The sequence below is a fragment of the Mobula birostris genome, chromosome 24 (assembly GCF_030028105.1).
Source record: "Mobula birostris isolate sMobBir1 chromosome 24, sMobBir1.hap1, whole genome shotgun sequence".
Classification (NCBI taxonomy): Eukaryota; Metazoa; Chordata; class Chondrichthyes; order Myliobatiformes; family Myliobatidae; genus Mobula; species Mobula birostris.
In genome coordinates, this window is record NC_092393.1 from 58,038,194 (window position 1) to 58,056,952 (window position 18,759).

The 18,759-nt window shown below is 40.4% G+C and overlaps 1 protein-coding gene across 6 annotated transcripts in view; it reads left to right on the forward strand.

The window, feature by feature from the left end:
• Positions 1–18,759, forward strand: part of cep112 (centrosomal protein 112) — a 546,977-nt gene that overhangs the window by 63,620 nt on the left and 464,598 nt on the right. For all 6 annotated transcript variants that reach the window (XM_072242065.1, XM_072242069.1, XM_072242070.1 and 3 more), the window contains exon 5: positions 583–607. In XM_072242065.1, the coding sequence (XP_072098166.1) occupies positions 583–607 (25 nt within the window). The remainder of the gene's footprint in view (positions 1–582; positions 608–18,759) is intronic.

Consider the following 18,759-nt stretch of genomic DNA (forward strand, 5'->3'; position numbering starts at 1 on the left):
CCCAGCACCGTCTTTTAATAAAATATTGTAATTACCAGTACAAATCCAGATTCAAACTCAAACTGCAATGAGCTTTTGTCGATGTTTTCCTTTATGCTTGGAATATGCCCTTGTATTTGGTAGAGGTTGCCGATTTGGAAGATGCCATGCCGTAAGTACCCTTGGTAATTACTGCAGTGCATTCTATAAATGATACTTTTGTATGCATAGCATATTGCCAATTGTACTGTTAAATTATTGTATTTAATCTATTGGCCAAAGCATCTGAATAACATTAAATAGAGAGAACACTTAAAACAAGGAAGAATTAATTTACAAATGAATATGTGCCATAAAATATTTTAAATTCAAAACCTGCCTATGAGAATCATGTAGTGTTCTCATAGCTGTCCTTATCGTAACCACCATTTGACTTGCCAGACATATTTCGATTATTAAATATAGTACCACATTAAGCTTATACGTGATGACAGTATGTGGTATTTTTCTGAATAAGATGGTAATCATTGCCCCCATGCTTCTGAACTGCACATCTTGCATTCCTGAAATACTGATTGCTGCTATTTTGTGGTTTTGTTACAGGCGAAGACACACGTACAGTGGCAAGGTAACATTATGTTTGTGTTTAACAAGACCCGCATATAGATTACATGAAGAAACTCTTGCTGTCAACAAAACTTTAAGATGAATAAGTGAAGGTGCTTAGTTTCTAAAGCAGAATTATCTCTTTTGGTTGGTATTAATAGTGAAAATTCTAATTTCATGTGATATATGTATGTATATTCATTACAGGCCATTATCCAGAGGAGGATAATTTATAGCATGAATATATTAACTAATGTCAAATAAGCTTGCTGGTGTCTGAATGGAAGGAGGCAGCGTTATTCCATGTGTTATGTAAGCATTTTACTTTACCATGTAAGGTCTGAAGACTATAATATTGATAGCATCCAGATGGATTTTGGGTTGAAATCTTGGGCAAAAATTACACTTCAGCAACTTTTTAGGTTTGAAAAATGCAAACTTTGTTTTTGAGGACAGCCTTCCTAGTTTACGTTCATCGTAAAAAGCCCATGGCTTTCCGAAGAATAATAAATTGGGAAAATGAATTGAAATGCTGCAAATCCATTGTGGAAACAAAGGAAATATTGTTTCAGGAAAATCGGCTGGATTTCCAGAAGTTACACTTTATATTTAAGTAGTTTCACTCATAACAAGTGTCCAATTTCACTATATAACAATAGTTACTTGAGTATTGTGGCACACATTTTGGTGAGCTAATTCATTGAGAAAGGAATATACAATGAAATAAAGTTGTGCCTTCCATTTCTAGGGCCACATTTTGGCGTGTTACCATAGGGAACGGTGAGAGATGAAACAAAGATGTGTCTGACGAGACAGTTATTCAGTTACCAATGAGTACGAAACACAGTACAGAATTGATGCAACAATAAATTAGACTTTTTTTGCAGATAGATTTGGGTACAGTTGCAGAAGGATGCACCGATGTTTGATGAAGCATTAGGATTATAAAATAATTGAACAAAAAATCTATAATATGAAGTAGTGATATCTTAATGATTTTTATTTTCTGCATTATAACTTGGTCCTACTTACAAGTAGATATTTAATTTCCTTCAGACACAAGTTAAATTAGGATCAATTGCTTTTGCTCTAAAGGTATTCAACATGTCTATTATGAAGGAAACTCATTTCATTTCTGTTGTTCAATTTGTTCTATACAATGAAAAATAAGAACTTGCATTATAAACTGTCATTGGAATCTTCCAAATATCCCAGATTATATGTATTATATTCTTTTTTTTGATGTGTAGCAATATAGCAAATGTGTCAGCCAAGCTGTATACCGCAAAGTATCACCAACAATAATCAGATGGTTTTAATATTGTTCAATGAAGGATAACTATAGGTCAGAACACCAGGGGATCATTGCTGCTCTTCATTAAAATGTTATGGCATCCTTATCGCTCTGAGAGGGCAACAGTGTGTAGTTTAATGCTTCATTTGGAAGATGGCATTAAGAGTACAGCATTATCTATGTTGAGCATTTGCATTTGTGGACAGTAGATTGGAACGAGCGTACACTAGTTAGTTATTTACTCCTTTGAGCTTGTTCCTTCATAGATAGCATGATGGCTAAACAGTGATCCAATTCCATGTACCTGCTTTTGGTCCTTAATATTTTAATATATTATAAGCCAGAGGTATTATTTTCATATTTATTTTCGTAGCCATGATGCCCAGAATTGCACTCAGTACTTCAGGTTTTAACTAACTTTGGCTTTGTAACTTGGAATCAGTAAAATAGGAACAGACATTGTCTGTTTTGCCATGAAGTATTATCATGCCTGATCATCTCTCTCGATGCTTTTTCTATATACTCAAATGTCCTATTCTTTCTTTATGTGTTTTGAGGCCTTTACCTTCTATAAGTATTCATTTTTGTAAATATTTTCAGCAACCTTGTAGCATCTATAGCCTTCACTGATATAAAATACCAGAGATCCATCACCATCTGAATGACAAATCTTACCTATAAATCTCTTACTCAGTACTCTGAGACTTTGACATACTAGCTGGGAAAACTTTTTCCTTGTCTAGTACTGCAGGAGTTTTGTTTCAATTGGATCACCTTTTGTTCTTCTAAGTGCTATTGATTACAGAAATCTCTCTTCAAATGGTGGTCATGCCTACACAGGAATTAGTTTGGTGAAACAGCACTTCAAACCCTTTATGGCAAAAGTAACTTTTTTGAGATAAGGAGGCAAGATTACTGAGTACTGCAGGTGTGTTTTCACCAAGGCCTATACAATTATAGTAAGGCATCCTTACTCCATACTCAGTTCCTCTTGCTGTGAAAGCAAACATGCTATTTTATTTCACAAACAAGAGAAAATTTGCAGATGCTGGAAATCTAAGCAATACACACAAAATGCTGGAGGAACTCAGCAGGCCAGGCAGCATCTATGGAAAAGGGTACAGTCGACATTTCAGGACGAGACATTGACTGTACCCTTTTCCATAGATGCTGCCTGGCCTGCTGGGTTCCTCCAGTATTTTTGTGTGTGATGCTGTTTTACTTCATATTTGTTTTCACTGACTGGTGTACACTAAAATCCAAGCTTCTTTGTACATAATTATTTCTCAATCTAACACCGGTTAAATAATATGGCTTTTTCCGTTTTTCCTGTGGAAATGGATATCTTCACATTTATCCACATTATACTGTCCACTTACTCAGCCTGTGTTTCAGGCAATCAGATTGAGAGGTCATTTGGGTTGCTGATTATGGTGTATTTTTTCCTGACCTTCCCATGAACTTTGTGTGTAAAAACTACCCCAAGTTTGTTTGGACCTCCTGCTCTGTCTCTTTTCACTATATGCAAGCGATTCAGTTACATCTTTCACCAGGGTCATGATAGATGAACTGTTATTTAATGAAGCTGAAATCCATTTTCTACTGCTTTGCTTTCGCCAACAAAGCTTAACGCATTATTCTATCTTAATATCCAAGTCTCTATACATATAATGAACAACTGTTATTCCCAATGCAGGATACTGTGCTAGATTAAGCATTTGACCAATATCTCCATCTATTTCTTTCTTCTCATTCAATTTCCTGCTCTGGTAAATAACTTGTTTTCAATTCCTTGAGCTTCAACGTATAGCCTCTTCTGAGAGAATTTGTTGGTTACTGTCAAGAATTAAGATTTGCAACCATTCCCTTGTTGATATTCCCAGAGTTTCGATGACTTTAATTAAGGCTTCAACAATGTAAATTGTAAACTTGCTCATGACATAAAGATAAGTAGAACGCTAAGTTGCGAACAAGAATATGGAGGTTCCAAAGCAGAGATGTGTAAAACTAGAGGGCATTGATTTAATGTGTGAGGATCTAAGGAAGAATTTTTTTTTTCATACCGAGGATGGTTAGAATGTGGAAAACTCTACATGATGATGGTGAAGGTAGGTACACTCATAACATTTAAGTGTTTAGATAAGTACTTGAATCATCGAGGCATACAAGGCTAAGGACCAACTACTGGAAAATGGGTTTAATCCAGATAGGTACTTGATAGCGTGGATAAGGTGGGCTGAAGGGCCTATTTCTGTGCTGTATGACACAATGATGAAAACATTATTGTAGGTAAATATGAACAAAAAGATGAGATTGTAATCAGAATGGCCATCATCTTATCAGGTGGTAGATTGGGCTTGAAGAGCCTCATGGCCTGCATTTCATCTGTGTGATTTATTATATGAACAACCCTTATGAACCCAAGTTAATTCTCTGATTAGCTAAAAATGTTGAGATTTCAATAATTCAGTCCTTAGTTATAGAATTTTGTCATTTCCTAGCAGCAGGTGTTAGGCTAACTGATTTACAATTCCCCAGTTTCTCACCTGTCTTTCATAGAGAGCAGAATAAGATGTGCCCTTTTACATTCTGTAGGGATTTCTCTCAAAGTTGGAAGATTTTGCAAGGTTTTATTTATTGTGACTGCAGTTTTTCCAATTCGGTGTCATTTCCCTGGCATGTCTCACATGCAAGCCCTTCCTCTTCAGCAAAGACTTCTGTAGTCATTATTCTCCTAGTAGGTCACAGCACTCCCAGATTTTGTTTTAATCCACAAGATTAGAAATCATACTTGCTTTATAGTACCAGTTGTAAGATTGGGTTTCGATTCTTGTTGCTGTTTGTCAGGAGTTTGTAGGTTGTCCTCATGACTGTGTGGGTGGTTTGATTTCCTCCCACATTCTAAAGACATACGGTTAGAGTTAGTGAGTTGTTGCATGTTGTGTTGGTGCTAGAAGCATGGCGACACAATGAAAAAAGGAAAGTTCATAACATTGATCCCTGGAGGAATTCCTTTAAAGTATCTCATTATCGTGACCACTTTTGGCTGTTATGTGGTCAACTTCATATCCATACCATCAATGCCTCTTCAGTGCATTGGTTTCAATTTTACTGATAAGCCTCTTTTATGGCACCATATCAGAAGTCTTCTGGATGCCTATATACACCAGATTTACTACATTTCTCTTATCAAATCTATCTACTATCACATAAAAAACCGCGATGTGCTCAAGTTATTACTTCCACTCGTAAAACTTGTTCCACAAGCTTTAGAAAATAGAATATCTAAAATAACTTTTATTTTCGATTTTTAAATGTAATTGTTGTTTGTGGAGCAAGAACATCTAAGCACTTATTTCTCCAAAGGAGTTTGAAAGTAATCATTCTAAATATATAGGAATTGCTGCTGAAGTTTATATTAATTGGTTATTCCCACTTGCCCTCGAGAAGGAAGTGGTCGGCATTGAACTTTAGCTGTCCTTGTGTCAGGATTCTCCACAATACTGGTGGGGTTCCAGTTTTTAGATCTTCTAAGAAATAGAAAGATTTCTTCCAAACTCTTTACTTTTCTCTCTCCTAATTATTTTTCTATTGAACAATCTCAATAAAGTAGCCTACCAGAGATCAAAATGTTCTTTTTGGAAGTGATTGTCTTGTCTGATAACCTGTAGAACTCTTCCATAGCTAAAATATTCTCTGACTTTTTAATGCAACTCATAACATGGGCTACGTTACCTTTAGAAAAGAAGATACTTATTGTACCTTTCACAATCCCAAAGTGCTTTACAGCCAACCTTTTTAATTTTATCACTCCTGTAGTGTAGTAAACATACCATTCCATTTTTGGATTGCATCCTCTCAGAAAAACAACTTGCCAGCTAACATGCAATCTGCTGGGAAAACTCCATGTTGGTAGGAGACAAGAAATTATCAATAGGTCAAGCTGAGCCTCTGCATCAGGACTGAGATTGAAGAGGCAAAATGGCCAGCACTGAGTGGAGAAAGGGAGTGGTAAGGAATAACTTTCAGGAGATTAGTATACTGAGGAGGGGTGGAAGATGATAGGCAGGTGGTATCAGTTAGGGGAGTTGAGCAATGATGAAGTTGGAAGACTATGGCAGCTGTATAGAGACAGGGAAAGGGTGAAGCAATTTTCTTTAAAAAAAACAGATGAAGCAAGGAGGAGGGAGGGAAGTGTGAAAATGGGAGATGGCTGCTGGAGGGAGATAAGCAGGAACATTAGTCCTGACTTCTGATATGTAAAGAGATGGGAACTGGAATCGTGAGAGGAGAAGGGAGAGGTGAAAAACAGTTGGAACAAGATTTGAGGTGGGGGGCTGAGAACAGGGATGAGAGGGTTACCTATGTGTGAAATTGGTCATTGGAACAGGACGAAGGGGACAGAGATGGGTAAAGGAGGGGCTGAGGGTGGGTGGGAAGAGGCACAGAAATAACAGTATGAAAGGATCATTAGGAGAAGGGGGAAAAGAATGAAAGGAAAACAAAGGAGAAAAAAAGGAAGGGTTGTCTAAAATTGGAAAACTTAATATTCATGCCATTGGATTGTATATCATTCAGGTGGAATATAAGATGTTGCTCCGACAGCTTGTGGTGGGCTTCATCATGGCAGTAGAGAGTACAAAGGACGGACAAGTCAATGTGGAAATAGGGAATGGAATTGAAATGTCCTGCAGCTGGGAATTTGGGATGGCTATTGCAGACTGAATGTAGGTGTTCTTTGAAACTACGCTTCGTCTTGTTGATGTTGAGGAAGCACAGCCTGCAGTGGACTAAGTTGGAGGAGATACATGTAAAAGGAAGGCCTGTTTTGGTTCATGGATGGACCTAGTATCATTAATTAATAGAAATATTCTCAAGACCCTGGTGGTAATTTTCCCACTCTTCTTCAATGTAGTGCTTAGGGACATCCACTTGAGAAGGTGTACACATTTCAATACATAGTCAGACCCTAAAGGTAACTTGTCTTGAGTGATTTTTTTTAATCACTTTGTTATGGTTACACTGGGGTTTCAATCTAAGTTTTGGTGCTCAAGATTTCACAGTCCAGAACTGAACTGAATTAATGAAAGCTTCTGAATTATACATCATCCACAATAAAAATTACTGTTTAAGATAATTTGGCAGACATCCAAGGACAGCGCCTTTAAAAAGTATTCATCCCCCTTGGAAGTTTTCACATTTTATTGTTTTACAACATTGAATCACAGTGGACTTAATTTGGCTTTTTTAACACTGATTAACAGAAAGACTCTTTTGTGTTAAAGTGAAAACAGATCTCTACAAAGTGATCTAAATTAATTACAAATATAAAACACAAAATAATTGATTGCAGAAGTATTCAACCCCTTTAATATGACACACCAAATCATCAGTGGTGGAGCCATTTGGTTTTAGAAGTCACATAATTAGTTAAATGGAGATCTGTTTTTGGAGAGATGGGAGAGACTGCACATACAGCAACTGTGGCCCAGGTGCTTCACCAGTCGCAGCTTTATGGGAAAGTGACAAAGAGAAAGCCTATGTTGAAAAACCTCACATGAAATCTTTGCTAGAGCTTGCTAGGAGCCATGTGGGAGACTCTGAAGTCAGCTGGAAGAAGGCTCTATGCTCTGATGAAACCACAATTCAGCTTTCTGGCCATCAGACTAAACGCTATGTTTGGCATAAGTCAAGTACCACATATCATCAAAAACACACCATCCCTGCTGTGAAACATGGTGGTGGCTGCATCATGCCGTGGGGATCCTTTATTGAAGCAGGTCCTGGAAGGCTTGTGAAGGTAAAGAGTAAAAATGAATGCAGCAAAATACAGGGATATCCTGAGTCTGCAGGAGAACTGTGACTTGGGAGATCTGTTTTCCAGCAAGACAATGACCTAAGCTTAAAGCTGGCTACACAGGAATGGCTTAAAAACAACAAAGTTAATGTCCTGGAGTGGCCAAGTCGTATCCATACCTCAATCCAATTGGGAATTGTGGCAGGTCTTGAAAAGGGCTGTTCATTCACTATCCCATGCAATCTAACAGAGTTTGAGCAGTTTTGTAAAGAAGAATGGGGAAATGTTGCAGTGTCCAGATGTGCAATGCAGATAGAGACTTATCCACACAGACTCAAGGCTGTAATGGCTGCCATAGGTGCATCTGTTAAACACTGACTTGAAGGGGATGAATACTTATGCAAATCAATTATTTTGTGTTTTATATTTGTAATTAATTTATATCACTTTGTAGAGATCTGTTTTCACTTTGACACAAAAGAGTTTTTTTGTTGATCAGTGTCAAAAAAAGTCAAATTAAATCCTCTGCATTTCAATGATTGGAGTAAGGCGCAGACACAGTAGAAGCATCCTCATGCCAGTCTGATGGAGAGCTCTACAAAGCAGGAAGTTTTTCAACAGGAGTGTTTGATACGGTGCAGGCATAGTAGAAGCACTCCTGCGCAAATCCAGTGAAGAGCTTTAAAAACCCAGTCTCCATAAAAGAGAGGTACCATCTACAGGAGCGGTTGTTGTGGGAGTTGTCTGATCAAAGTGGTAAGGCTTTGCTGAGAACATGCGGAGGCAAGGTAAATAGATAAGTTCATTACTTATTTCTTTTTTATTATTTAACTCTTGAGAGAATAGAGGGTATGTCTACAGGGCCAGTGTTCTGTTTTGTGTATCAGATATGAGATTTCTGGGAGACTACCAGCATCCCTGGTTGCCACGTCTGCACCAGGTGCATCAAGATGCTGCTCCTTAGAGACCATGTTGGGGAACTGGAGCTGCAGCCTGATGACCTTCGGCTTGTTAGGGAAAGTGAAGAGATGATATACAGGGAGGTAGTCACCCCAAGGCTACAGGAGATGGATAAATGGGTGACTGTCATGATAGGGAAAGGAGAACATCAGATAGTGGAGAGTACCTTTGTGGCTGTCCCCTTCAGCAATAAGTACTCTATTTTGAGTACTGTTGGGGGGGGGCGGTGGACCTACCTTGGAGAGGCAACAGCAGCCATGCCTCAGGCACTGAGTCTGGCCCTATGGTTCAGAAGGGTAGGGAACAGAAGAGGATGGCAGCAGTAATCGGGGACTGTATAGTTAGGGGGACAGTTAGGCAATTTTGTGGATGCAAAAAAGAAACGCGGGTGGTAGTTTGCTTCTCAGGTGCCAGGGTCTGCAGTATTTCTGAACGTGTCCACAATATCCTAAAAATGGGGGTGAGCAGCCAGAAGTCGTGGTACATATTGGTGCCAACAACACAGGTGGAAAAAGGGAGTACGTCGTGGAATACAGGGAGTTAGGAAGGAAGCTGAGAAACATGACCTCAAGGATAGTAATCTTGGGACTGCTGTCTGTGCCACACGACAGTGAGGATAGGAATAGAATGATATGGCAGAAAAATCTATGGCTGAAGAACTGGAGCAGGGGACAGGGATTCAGATTTCTGGATAATTGGGACCTCCTTTGGGTCGGGTGTGATCTGTACAAAAGGAACAAGTTGCACTTGAATCCGAGCGAGACCGATATTCTTGCAGGCAGGTTTACTAAATATGTTGGGAGGGATTTAAACTAATATGGCAGGGGAATCAGTATGATAGACCTGATGATGAGCCAGCAGGTTTAAAGTAGATGATGGGTGTAACATGAATGTAAAGAAGGACAAGTCAGTGGTTGGGTACAAATGCAGACAGAGCAAAGAGTTAAATTGTACCACAGAAACAAAATTCAAAAGGGCGAAGAATGCAGGACTGAAGGTGCTGTATTTAAATGTGCGCAGCATTCAGAATAAAGTGGATGAACTCGTGGTGCAATTAGAGATTGGTCAGTATGACGTTGTGGGCAGCACTGAGTCGTGGCTGAAAGAAGCCATAGTTGGAAGCTTAACATCAAAGGATATACTTTGTATCAAAAGGACAGGCTTGAAGGTATAGGCGGTGGTGTGGCTCTGTTGAGATGGAATTACATCCTTAGAAAGAGGCGACATGGGGTCAGAAAATGTTGAATCTTTGTGGGTGGAGTTAAAAAAAAGTACAAGAGAGAAAAAAACATTGTGGGAATCATATATAGACCTCCAAATAGTAGCCAAGATGTGGGGTTGAGATTGCAAAGGGAGCTAAAAAAAAAAAAAGGCACGTAATGGGGGACTTCAATATGCAAGGGATTGGGAAAATCAGTTTGGTGCCAAATCGCAAGAGAGGGAATTTGTTGAATGCCTAAGAGATGGCTTTTTAAGAGCAGCTTGTGCTTGAGCCTATGAGGGGAAAGGCTATCTTAGATTTGGTGTTGTGTAATAACCCAGATCTTATTAGGGAGCTTAATGTAAAGGAACCCTTAGGAGGCAGTGATCATAATATGATTGAATTCATACTGCAATTGAGAGGAAGAAGCATAAGTCACACGTATCAGTATCAAAATGAAATAAAGAGAGTTACAGAGGCATGAGAGAGGAGCTTGCCAAGGTGGATTGAAGGAGGATACTGGCAGGGATGACAGCAGGGCAGAGATGGCTGAAGTTTCTGGGAATAGTTCACAAAACACGGGATAGATATGTCCTACAGAAGTTGGATGATTGGGAAACTTTTAAAATCCAACAAAATGCAACTAAAAAAGCTATAAGAAGGGAAAAGATGAAATATGAGGGCAGATTAGCCAATGATATAAAGCAGGATACCAAAAGTTTTTCAGTTATATAAGTAGTAAAAGGGAGGTGAGAGCTGATATTGGATCACTGGAAAATGATGCTGGTGAGGTAATAATGGGGGACAGATTCTCCACTCTCTGCCTAAAGAAATTCCTCCTAATCTCCGTTCTAAAGAGCACCTCTCTATTCTGAGGCTATGTCCTCTTGTCTTAGACTCTTCCCATCTTGGGAAACATCCTCTCCACATCCACTCTATTGAGGCCTTTCACTATTTAATAGGGTTCTATGAGGTGACCCCTCATTCTTCAGAATTCTAGTGAATACAGGTCCAGGGTCATCAAACGATCTTCATGTGAGAAGCCTTTCAATCTTGGAATAATTTTCGTGAATCTCCTTTGAACCATCTCCAGTTTCAGCACATTTTTCTAAGAAAAGGGGCCCAAACCTGTTCACAGTATTCCAAGTGAGGCCTCACCAGAGCTTCATAAAGTTTCAGCATTACATCTTTGCTTTTATATTTTATTCCTCTTGAAATGAATGCTAATATTCCACTTGCCTTCCTCACCACAGACTCAACCTGTAAATTAACCTTTCGGGAATCCTGCACAAGGACTCCCAAGTCCATTTGCGTCTCAGTTTTTAGTATTTTCTCTCCATTTAGAAAATAGTCAACTCTTTAATTTCTTCTGCCAAGATTCATGACCATGCAGTTCCCAAGACTAAAGTTTACTTTGCCATTGGATATTTTTCTTCAAACTCTACACATGCAGTAGATGGTTCCCTAGAATTTAGTTTGTTTTCAAAAAATGTTAGTGAACTGATTCAGACCATACTGGGCATATTGCAAACTTTCCATGTTCTTATTAATTACCAAAAATTTGCCCCTCTTGATAAATTTAGATAAGCTAAATCTCCAGTTAAATGTTTCCAAAATCAAAGCAACTGTTTTCAACCGCTTTTAATAAGCTCTTTGAATCCTGACTTCGTTAATTTCCATGTCTGCCACCTGCAGGAGATAACACAACCAATATAAATTCACTGCTGCTAATTGTAAGGACAGATGAATTTAAAGCAATGCAGGTTTTAATGAATCTGGAAAGTGCAAATAAGGCATAATTTTATGTAAACGTATAGAGACAAACAGTACAGGAATAGGCCCTTTGGCCCATCATGTCTGCACCGACCATGATGCCAAATTAAACTAATCTCAGATGCCTGCATATGTCCATATCTCTCTATTTATGTGCCTGTCTAAATACTGTGCCCCTTAAACTTTCGTTACTTAATCTGCTTCCACCACTTTCCACTAGTGGTGAATTCCAGTCACCCATCACTCTCTGTGTTTAAAAAAAACTGCAAATTTCCCTGAAACTTTCTCCTCTCATTTTAAATGTATATCTTCTAATATTTGACCTTTTTACTCTGGGACCACTGGGGATGGAGTGCGTGGGGTGGAGGAGCATTTGCCTATGTATGCATCACTTAATTTTGTATATTTTTATCAAATTGCCACTCATGCTACAGAGGAAAGAGTACAAGTTTATTCAAGCTCTTCTTTTCAGTAATACACTTTAATCCAGGTAATATCCTGGTGAATCTCTTCTGCATCTTCTCCAAGACATCCATATCCTTCATCTCAAATATTCTCTTAAAATGCATGAGATCCTGCAACTCGTTGTGCAGACTTGCTGATATAGGCAGCTGGGGTAATCAGTTTGCTATGGGGGAAAATTGTGATGATACAGTGCTACTTTATGAGATCCTTATAATGTGAAAAGGTTATGTAAAGTTAACATCTTGTGTCCTCCAGAGTTGTCACAGGTCTCTTGGTGGCCTCCTTCACTAGTCCCCTTCTTCCATGTTCACTTCATTTTTGAGGACGGCCTGCTCTGGGCAGATTTACAGTTGTGACATATTCTTTCCATCTCTTGATGATTGACTTAACTGGGATATTCAGTAACTTGGAAATTTTCTTGTGTCCATCTCCTGACTTGTGCTTTCCAATAACCTTTTTGTGGAGTTTCTTGGAGTGTTCTTTTGTCTTTATGATGCAGTTTTTTTGCCAGGATACTGACTCACCAGCTGTTGGACCTTCCAGATACAGGTATATTTTTAATACAATCAATTGAAACACCTTGATTGCACACAGATCTTCAAAAGCAATACAAAATTGCCTAAATTATAATTGAAATTTATTTCTATTTTTAAAATTATTGATTGGTTGAGATACAGTGCAGAGTAAGACCTTTGCCCTTTCGAGCCACGCTGCCCAGCGATTCTCCAGTCCAATGCAAGCCTAATCGGGGGACACTTTACAATAACCAATTAACTTAACCTACTGGTTTGTCTTTGGACTGTGAGAGGAAACCGGAGCACCTGGAAGGAACCCATATGGAGAACATACAAACTCCTTACAGGCAGCGGGTGGAAATGTACCAGAGTTGCTGGTACTCTAAAGCATTGTGCTAGCCACTACACTACCATGCTGCATCTTTAAAAACTGGGCACAGGTGGACTTCAAAACACTCTCATTTAGGGTATTTATCTTTTAAAGTTTTATCCATAAACAAAATTGGTGATATTCTGAAACCACAAATTTACCTTTAAAATAATCAATTAAACAGTGTTTGGCTGAATACAGAAACTTCAATACTTCAAATTAATTTGGTCATTGCTGTTGAAGAGAGTGTTAGCATCTTCCAGAGGTGGCAGCATAACAATCATACACTACTTTTCAGTTCTAGAACTCCATTCCTCAATAGTTTTCTTGCCTTTTCTCCTTCTTTCCCTTTATCTTTTCCTTCCCCCCATTCACTCTGTCTTTTTTTGACTCCACCCTCTCCCCCCCCTTAAATAAACTTGCTTAAAACAACCTCTTTGACAAGTGTTCCCACTTCTACTTAGTTTTCCCTTTGGATTATATCTATTAATTTTTCAAGGATTGGACATTGCTGCCTAGGCCAGTATAATCATCGGCATGTCATTGCTCTTAGGAAAGCAAAGGCAATCCGCAAGACATTGCAATTCTAGAAACATAGAAAACCTACAGCACAATACAGGCCTTTCGGCCCACAAAGTTGTGCTGAACGTGCCTTTACCCATAGCCCTCTATTTTTCTAAGCTCCATGTACCTATCCAGGAATCTCTTAAAAGACCCTATTGTATCTGCCTCCACCACTGCCACCGGCAGCCCATTCCACGCACTCACCGCTCTCTGTGTAAAAAAAACTTACCCCTGACATCTCCTCTGTACCTCCTTCCAAGCACCTTAAAACTATGCCCTCTCGTGCTAGCCATTTCAGCCCTGAGAAAAAGCCTCTGACTATCCACACAATCAATGCCTCTCATTATCCTGTACTCCTCTATCAGGTCCTCTCATCCTCTGTCGCTCCAAGGAGAAAAGGCCAAGTTCACTCAACCTATTCTCATAAGGCATGCTCCCCAATCCAGGCAACATCCTCATAAATCTCCTCTGCACCCTTTCTATGGTTTCCACATCCTTCCTGTAGTGCGACGACTAGAATTGAGCACAGCACACTAAGTGTGGTCTGACCAGGGTCCTATATAGCTGCAACATTGCCTCTCGGCTCTTAAACTCAATCCCACAGTTGATGAAGGCCAATGCATCATAGGCCTTCTTAACCACAGAGTCGATCTGCACAGCAGCTTTGAGTGTCCTATGGGCTCGGACCCCAAGATCCCTCTTATCCTCCACACTGCCAAGAGTCTTACCATTAATTCTATATCCTGCCGTTACATTTGACATCTCATAATGAACCATCTCACACTTATCTGGGTTGAACTCCAGTTCTGCATCCTATCAATGTCCCGCTGTAACCTGCGATAGTCCTCTACACTATCCACAACACCCCCAACCTTTGTGTCGTCAACAAATTTACTAACCCATCCCTACACTTCCTCATCCAGGTCATTTATAAAAATCACAAAGAGTAGGGGTCCCAGAACAGATCCCTAAGGCACACCACTGGTCACCGAACTCCATGTAGAATATGACCCATCTACAACAAGTCTTTGCCTTCTGTGGGCAAGCCAGTTCTGGATCCACAAAGCAATGTGCCCTTGGGTCCCATGCCTCCTTACTTTCTCAATAAGCCTTGCATAGGGTACCTTATCAAATGCCTTGCTGAAATCCATATACACTACATCTGTTGTCTAGATTTACAACAGCCTTTGTACACCATGGTTCCTGTACGCTACCATCCTTTCTCTGTCTCATTGGAACGTACCTAATCAGAAGCCCACGCAAATATCCCCTGAACATTTGCCACATTTCTTCTGTATGTTTCCCTGAGAACTTCTGTTTCCAATTTATGCTTCCAAATTCCTGCCTGATAGCCTCATATTTCCCCTTACTCCAATTAAACGTTTCCCTAACTTGTCTGTTCCTATCCCTCCCCAATGCTATGGTAAAGGATGTAGAATTGTGATCACTATCTCCAAAATGCTCTCCCACTGAGAGACTTGACACCTGACCAGGTTCATTTCCCAATACCAGATTAAGTACAGCCTCTCGTCTTGTAGGCATATCTATATATTGTGTCAAGAAACCTTCCTGAACACACCTAACAAACTCCACCCCAGCTAAACTCGTCACTCCAGGGAGATGCCAATCAATATTTGGGAAATTAAAATCTCCCACCACAACAACCCTGTTATTATTACACCTTTGCAGAATCTGTCTCCCTATCTACTCCTCGATGTCCCTGTTACTATTGGGTGGTCTATAAAAAACACCCAATAGAGTTATTGACCCCTTCCTATTCCTAACTTCCACATACAGAGACTCTATAGACAACCCCTCCATGACTTCCTCCTTTTCTGCAGCCGTGACACAATCCCTGTTCAACATTGCCACGCCCCCACCTCTTTTGCCTCTCTCCCTGTCCTTTTGAAACATCTAAAGCCTGGCACTTGAAGTAGTCATTCCTGCCCCTGCACCATCCAAGTCTCTGTAATGGCCACAACATCATACCTCCAAGTGCTGATCCACGCTCTAAGTCATCCACTTTGTTCATAATACTCCTCGCATTAAAATAAACACATCTTAAACCATCGGTCTGAGTGCGTACCTTCTCTATCAACTGCCTATCCTCGCTTTCTCACTGTCTCCAAGCTTTCTCTATTTGTGAGCCAACCTCCCTTTCCTCTGTTGCAGCAGTTCGGTTCCCACCCCCCAGCAATTCTAGTTTAAACTCTCCCCAGTAACCTTAGCAAGCCTCCCCGCTAGGATATTGGTCCTCCTGGGATTCAAATTCCAAATGGGATTGCCGCAAAACAGATTGGGCAGTTTGAAGCTAGCTATCCATAAGTTGCTTTGGACCCAGCAGAAATGTACACTACCTAAATCTGTGACTCTCCTGGTGTAGAGTATTTGAACGGAAGTGTTGGTGATGGGTTTCTGCCAAGATGTCAAACTTAGCCAGCAGTGCCTCTTTTAGGTCAGGATAGTTGTTGTACCTCTCTTCATCCACTACAGTGTAGGCTTTGAAAGCTTTACCTGTTAGTAAGGGCACTAGCTTGCAGGCCCACTCCTCCTCAAGCTTTGGCGTTCCTCCTTAAAAAGATCACTTCTCTTCTACTGCGTAGACAAAAGTCTTTGAACAGATCCTCTCAGGAGCTTTCAGAGGTGGTGTCACTTGAAGGCCTTTATTCTTCTGCCCTGAATTTAGCCCTGGGCTAACATTTTTCCTCCTGTGAGGTCTCCGCTGTTTCGCAGGACTTACTTCATTTTTAGCCTCAGGGCTTACTGAATTGGGGCAGCAATCCCACTCTACTGTGAGTTAAATGCGACTGGCCATCCATCTGTTACATGCGTTATGACCAAAAGAAAAAAATAGGTGGAGTTGATGAGCACTTTAGTGCAAAGGTGTTTATTAGGTGCATCAAATATCAAACTTAAAAATAATAGCAAAAATAGTGCAAAGAAAGCAGCCAATATTTTCAAAATGCTATCTACCAGAAAACCCAATAATAGCGCCAAACTTATTTTCTTGTCCAGTCTGAACTCCTGTCAGTCTCCCTCCCTCTCCCTCCCTCTCCCTCCCTCTCCCTCCCTCTCCCTCCCTCTCCCTCCCTCTCCCTCCCTCTCCCTCCCCCTCCCTCCCCCTCCCCCTCCCTCCCCTCCCTCCCCCTCCCTCCCCCTCCCTCCCCCTCCCTCCCCCTCCCTCCCCCTCCCTCCCCCTCCCTCCCCCTCTCCCCCTCTCTCCTCCCCCCCCCCACAGAGGGCAAAGAACCTTGTTTTATTTGGTACCAGGACATACCATCTTTAATTATTCACAAAGTTAAGACTACACATGAATTAGAATATGATGCACCCACAATGTAGTTAAAATCATATTACAAAATAAACAGAAGTATCCACATTAAATACAGTTGCAAACAACAAATACACATTCACATTCCTAAAGAGATGGAATATTCCATCATGTAGGGTGGCAAAGGCATCATGAAGTTACCCTGAGCGCATCAGCTTGTTTTAGGACTCATTATGAGAATGTACCAGGGAACACTCAGCTCAATGACAGCAGAGGAGAAGACAATGTTTGTGTGTGTGTGTGTGTTAAGGAGTATGTTTACCGAGTGCTCACCGTCACAGCCTGCTTTGGTGAGTAGTGTAGAGGAACTTGCAGCGAGCAGCACTAGGTATATGATCAGATGCCAGCCTAGTGAAGCTGCATGCAAGAGTGCTTGCATGCTTAACATCAAAAACAGCATGCACTAGACAGAACTAAACAATCATGCAGCCAGTGAATAGGATCAAAGTTTGGTACACCTACCACTAGTCATGAAACGTGGCAGTTAATTAAATATCTAATGGGATGAGAATGTAAGGAAATTCCTTAGCGATGCTAGCGCCCAGGTCATGGGAACAAAATTGCAGGCAATTCGATTCACTATGTGTGATAACAATATGTACATGGGAGCTATAGATTTAGCAAAAACCACTGGACCAGACAACAATGCAGGTGTAGTGATGAAGACTTGCACTCCTGAACGAGCGGCACCTCTAGCCAAGCTGTTTCAGTGAATTGAATTGAATTAACTTTATTTCCTACATCCTTCACATACATGAGTAAAAATCTTTATGTTACATCTCCATCTAAATGTGCAATGTGCAATCACAGTAATTTATAATAATTATAATAAACAGAACAGTCAACGTAACATAGAAATACACTCAAATCAGTGTGAGTTAATCAGTCTGACAGCCTGGTGAAAGATGCTGTCCTGGAGCTGTTGGTTCTGGCTTTTAAGCTGTGGTACCGTTTCCTGGAAGGTATTAGCTGGAATAGATTGTGGTTGGGGTGACTCGGGTCCCCAATGATCCTTTGGGCCCTTTTTTCACACCTGTCTTTGTAAATGTCCTGAATCATGGGACATTCAGAACTACAGATGCGCTGGGCTGTCCGCACCACTCTCTGCAGAATCCTGTGATTAAGGGAGGTACAGTTCCTATACCCGGCAGTGATGTAGCCAGTCAGGATGCTCTCAATTGTACTCCTGTAGAAAGTTCTCAGGATTTGGGGCCCCATACCAAACTTCCTTAACCGTCTGAGGTAAAAGAGGCGTTGTTGTGCCTTTTTCACTATCACGGCTGGTGTGTACAGACCACGTGAGGTCTTTGGTGATGTGGATGCCGAGGAACTTAAAGCTGTTCACCCTCTCAACCCCAGATCCATTGATGTCGACAAGGGTTAGCCTGTTGCAGTGCAGTCACAACACTGACACATCCCTTACAAAGTAGAAAATTTCCCACAAACGGTATGAGAAATCCACTTCAGCGAATTCCTGCTCAGATAGTCTACTTTTTAATTACCAGCAAACTAAATTGAAAACCTCCTTAGTCTGTGTCAGGTATAGATTTATGATCAGAGGCAGGACATTTGGAGGGAACTTTTTCACACAAAGGATGGTTAGAGTTTGGAGAACGTGCATGAAGAGACGGTGAATGCAGATTTTCATGTGGCACTTAAGTATTTGACTTGCCAAGCAAAGAATACTATGAATCCAATGCAAGCAAGTAGGATTATGGCAGATGGGTACCATGGGTGGCATGGGGCCAAAGGAACTACAAACCCCATTTCCAGAAAAGTTGGGATATTTTCCAAAATGCAATAAAAACAAAAATCTGTGATATGTTAATTCACGTGAACCTTTATTTAACCGACAAAAGTACAATGAAAAGATTTTCAATAGTTTTACTGACCAACTTAATTGT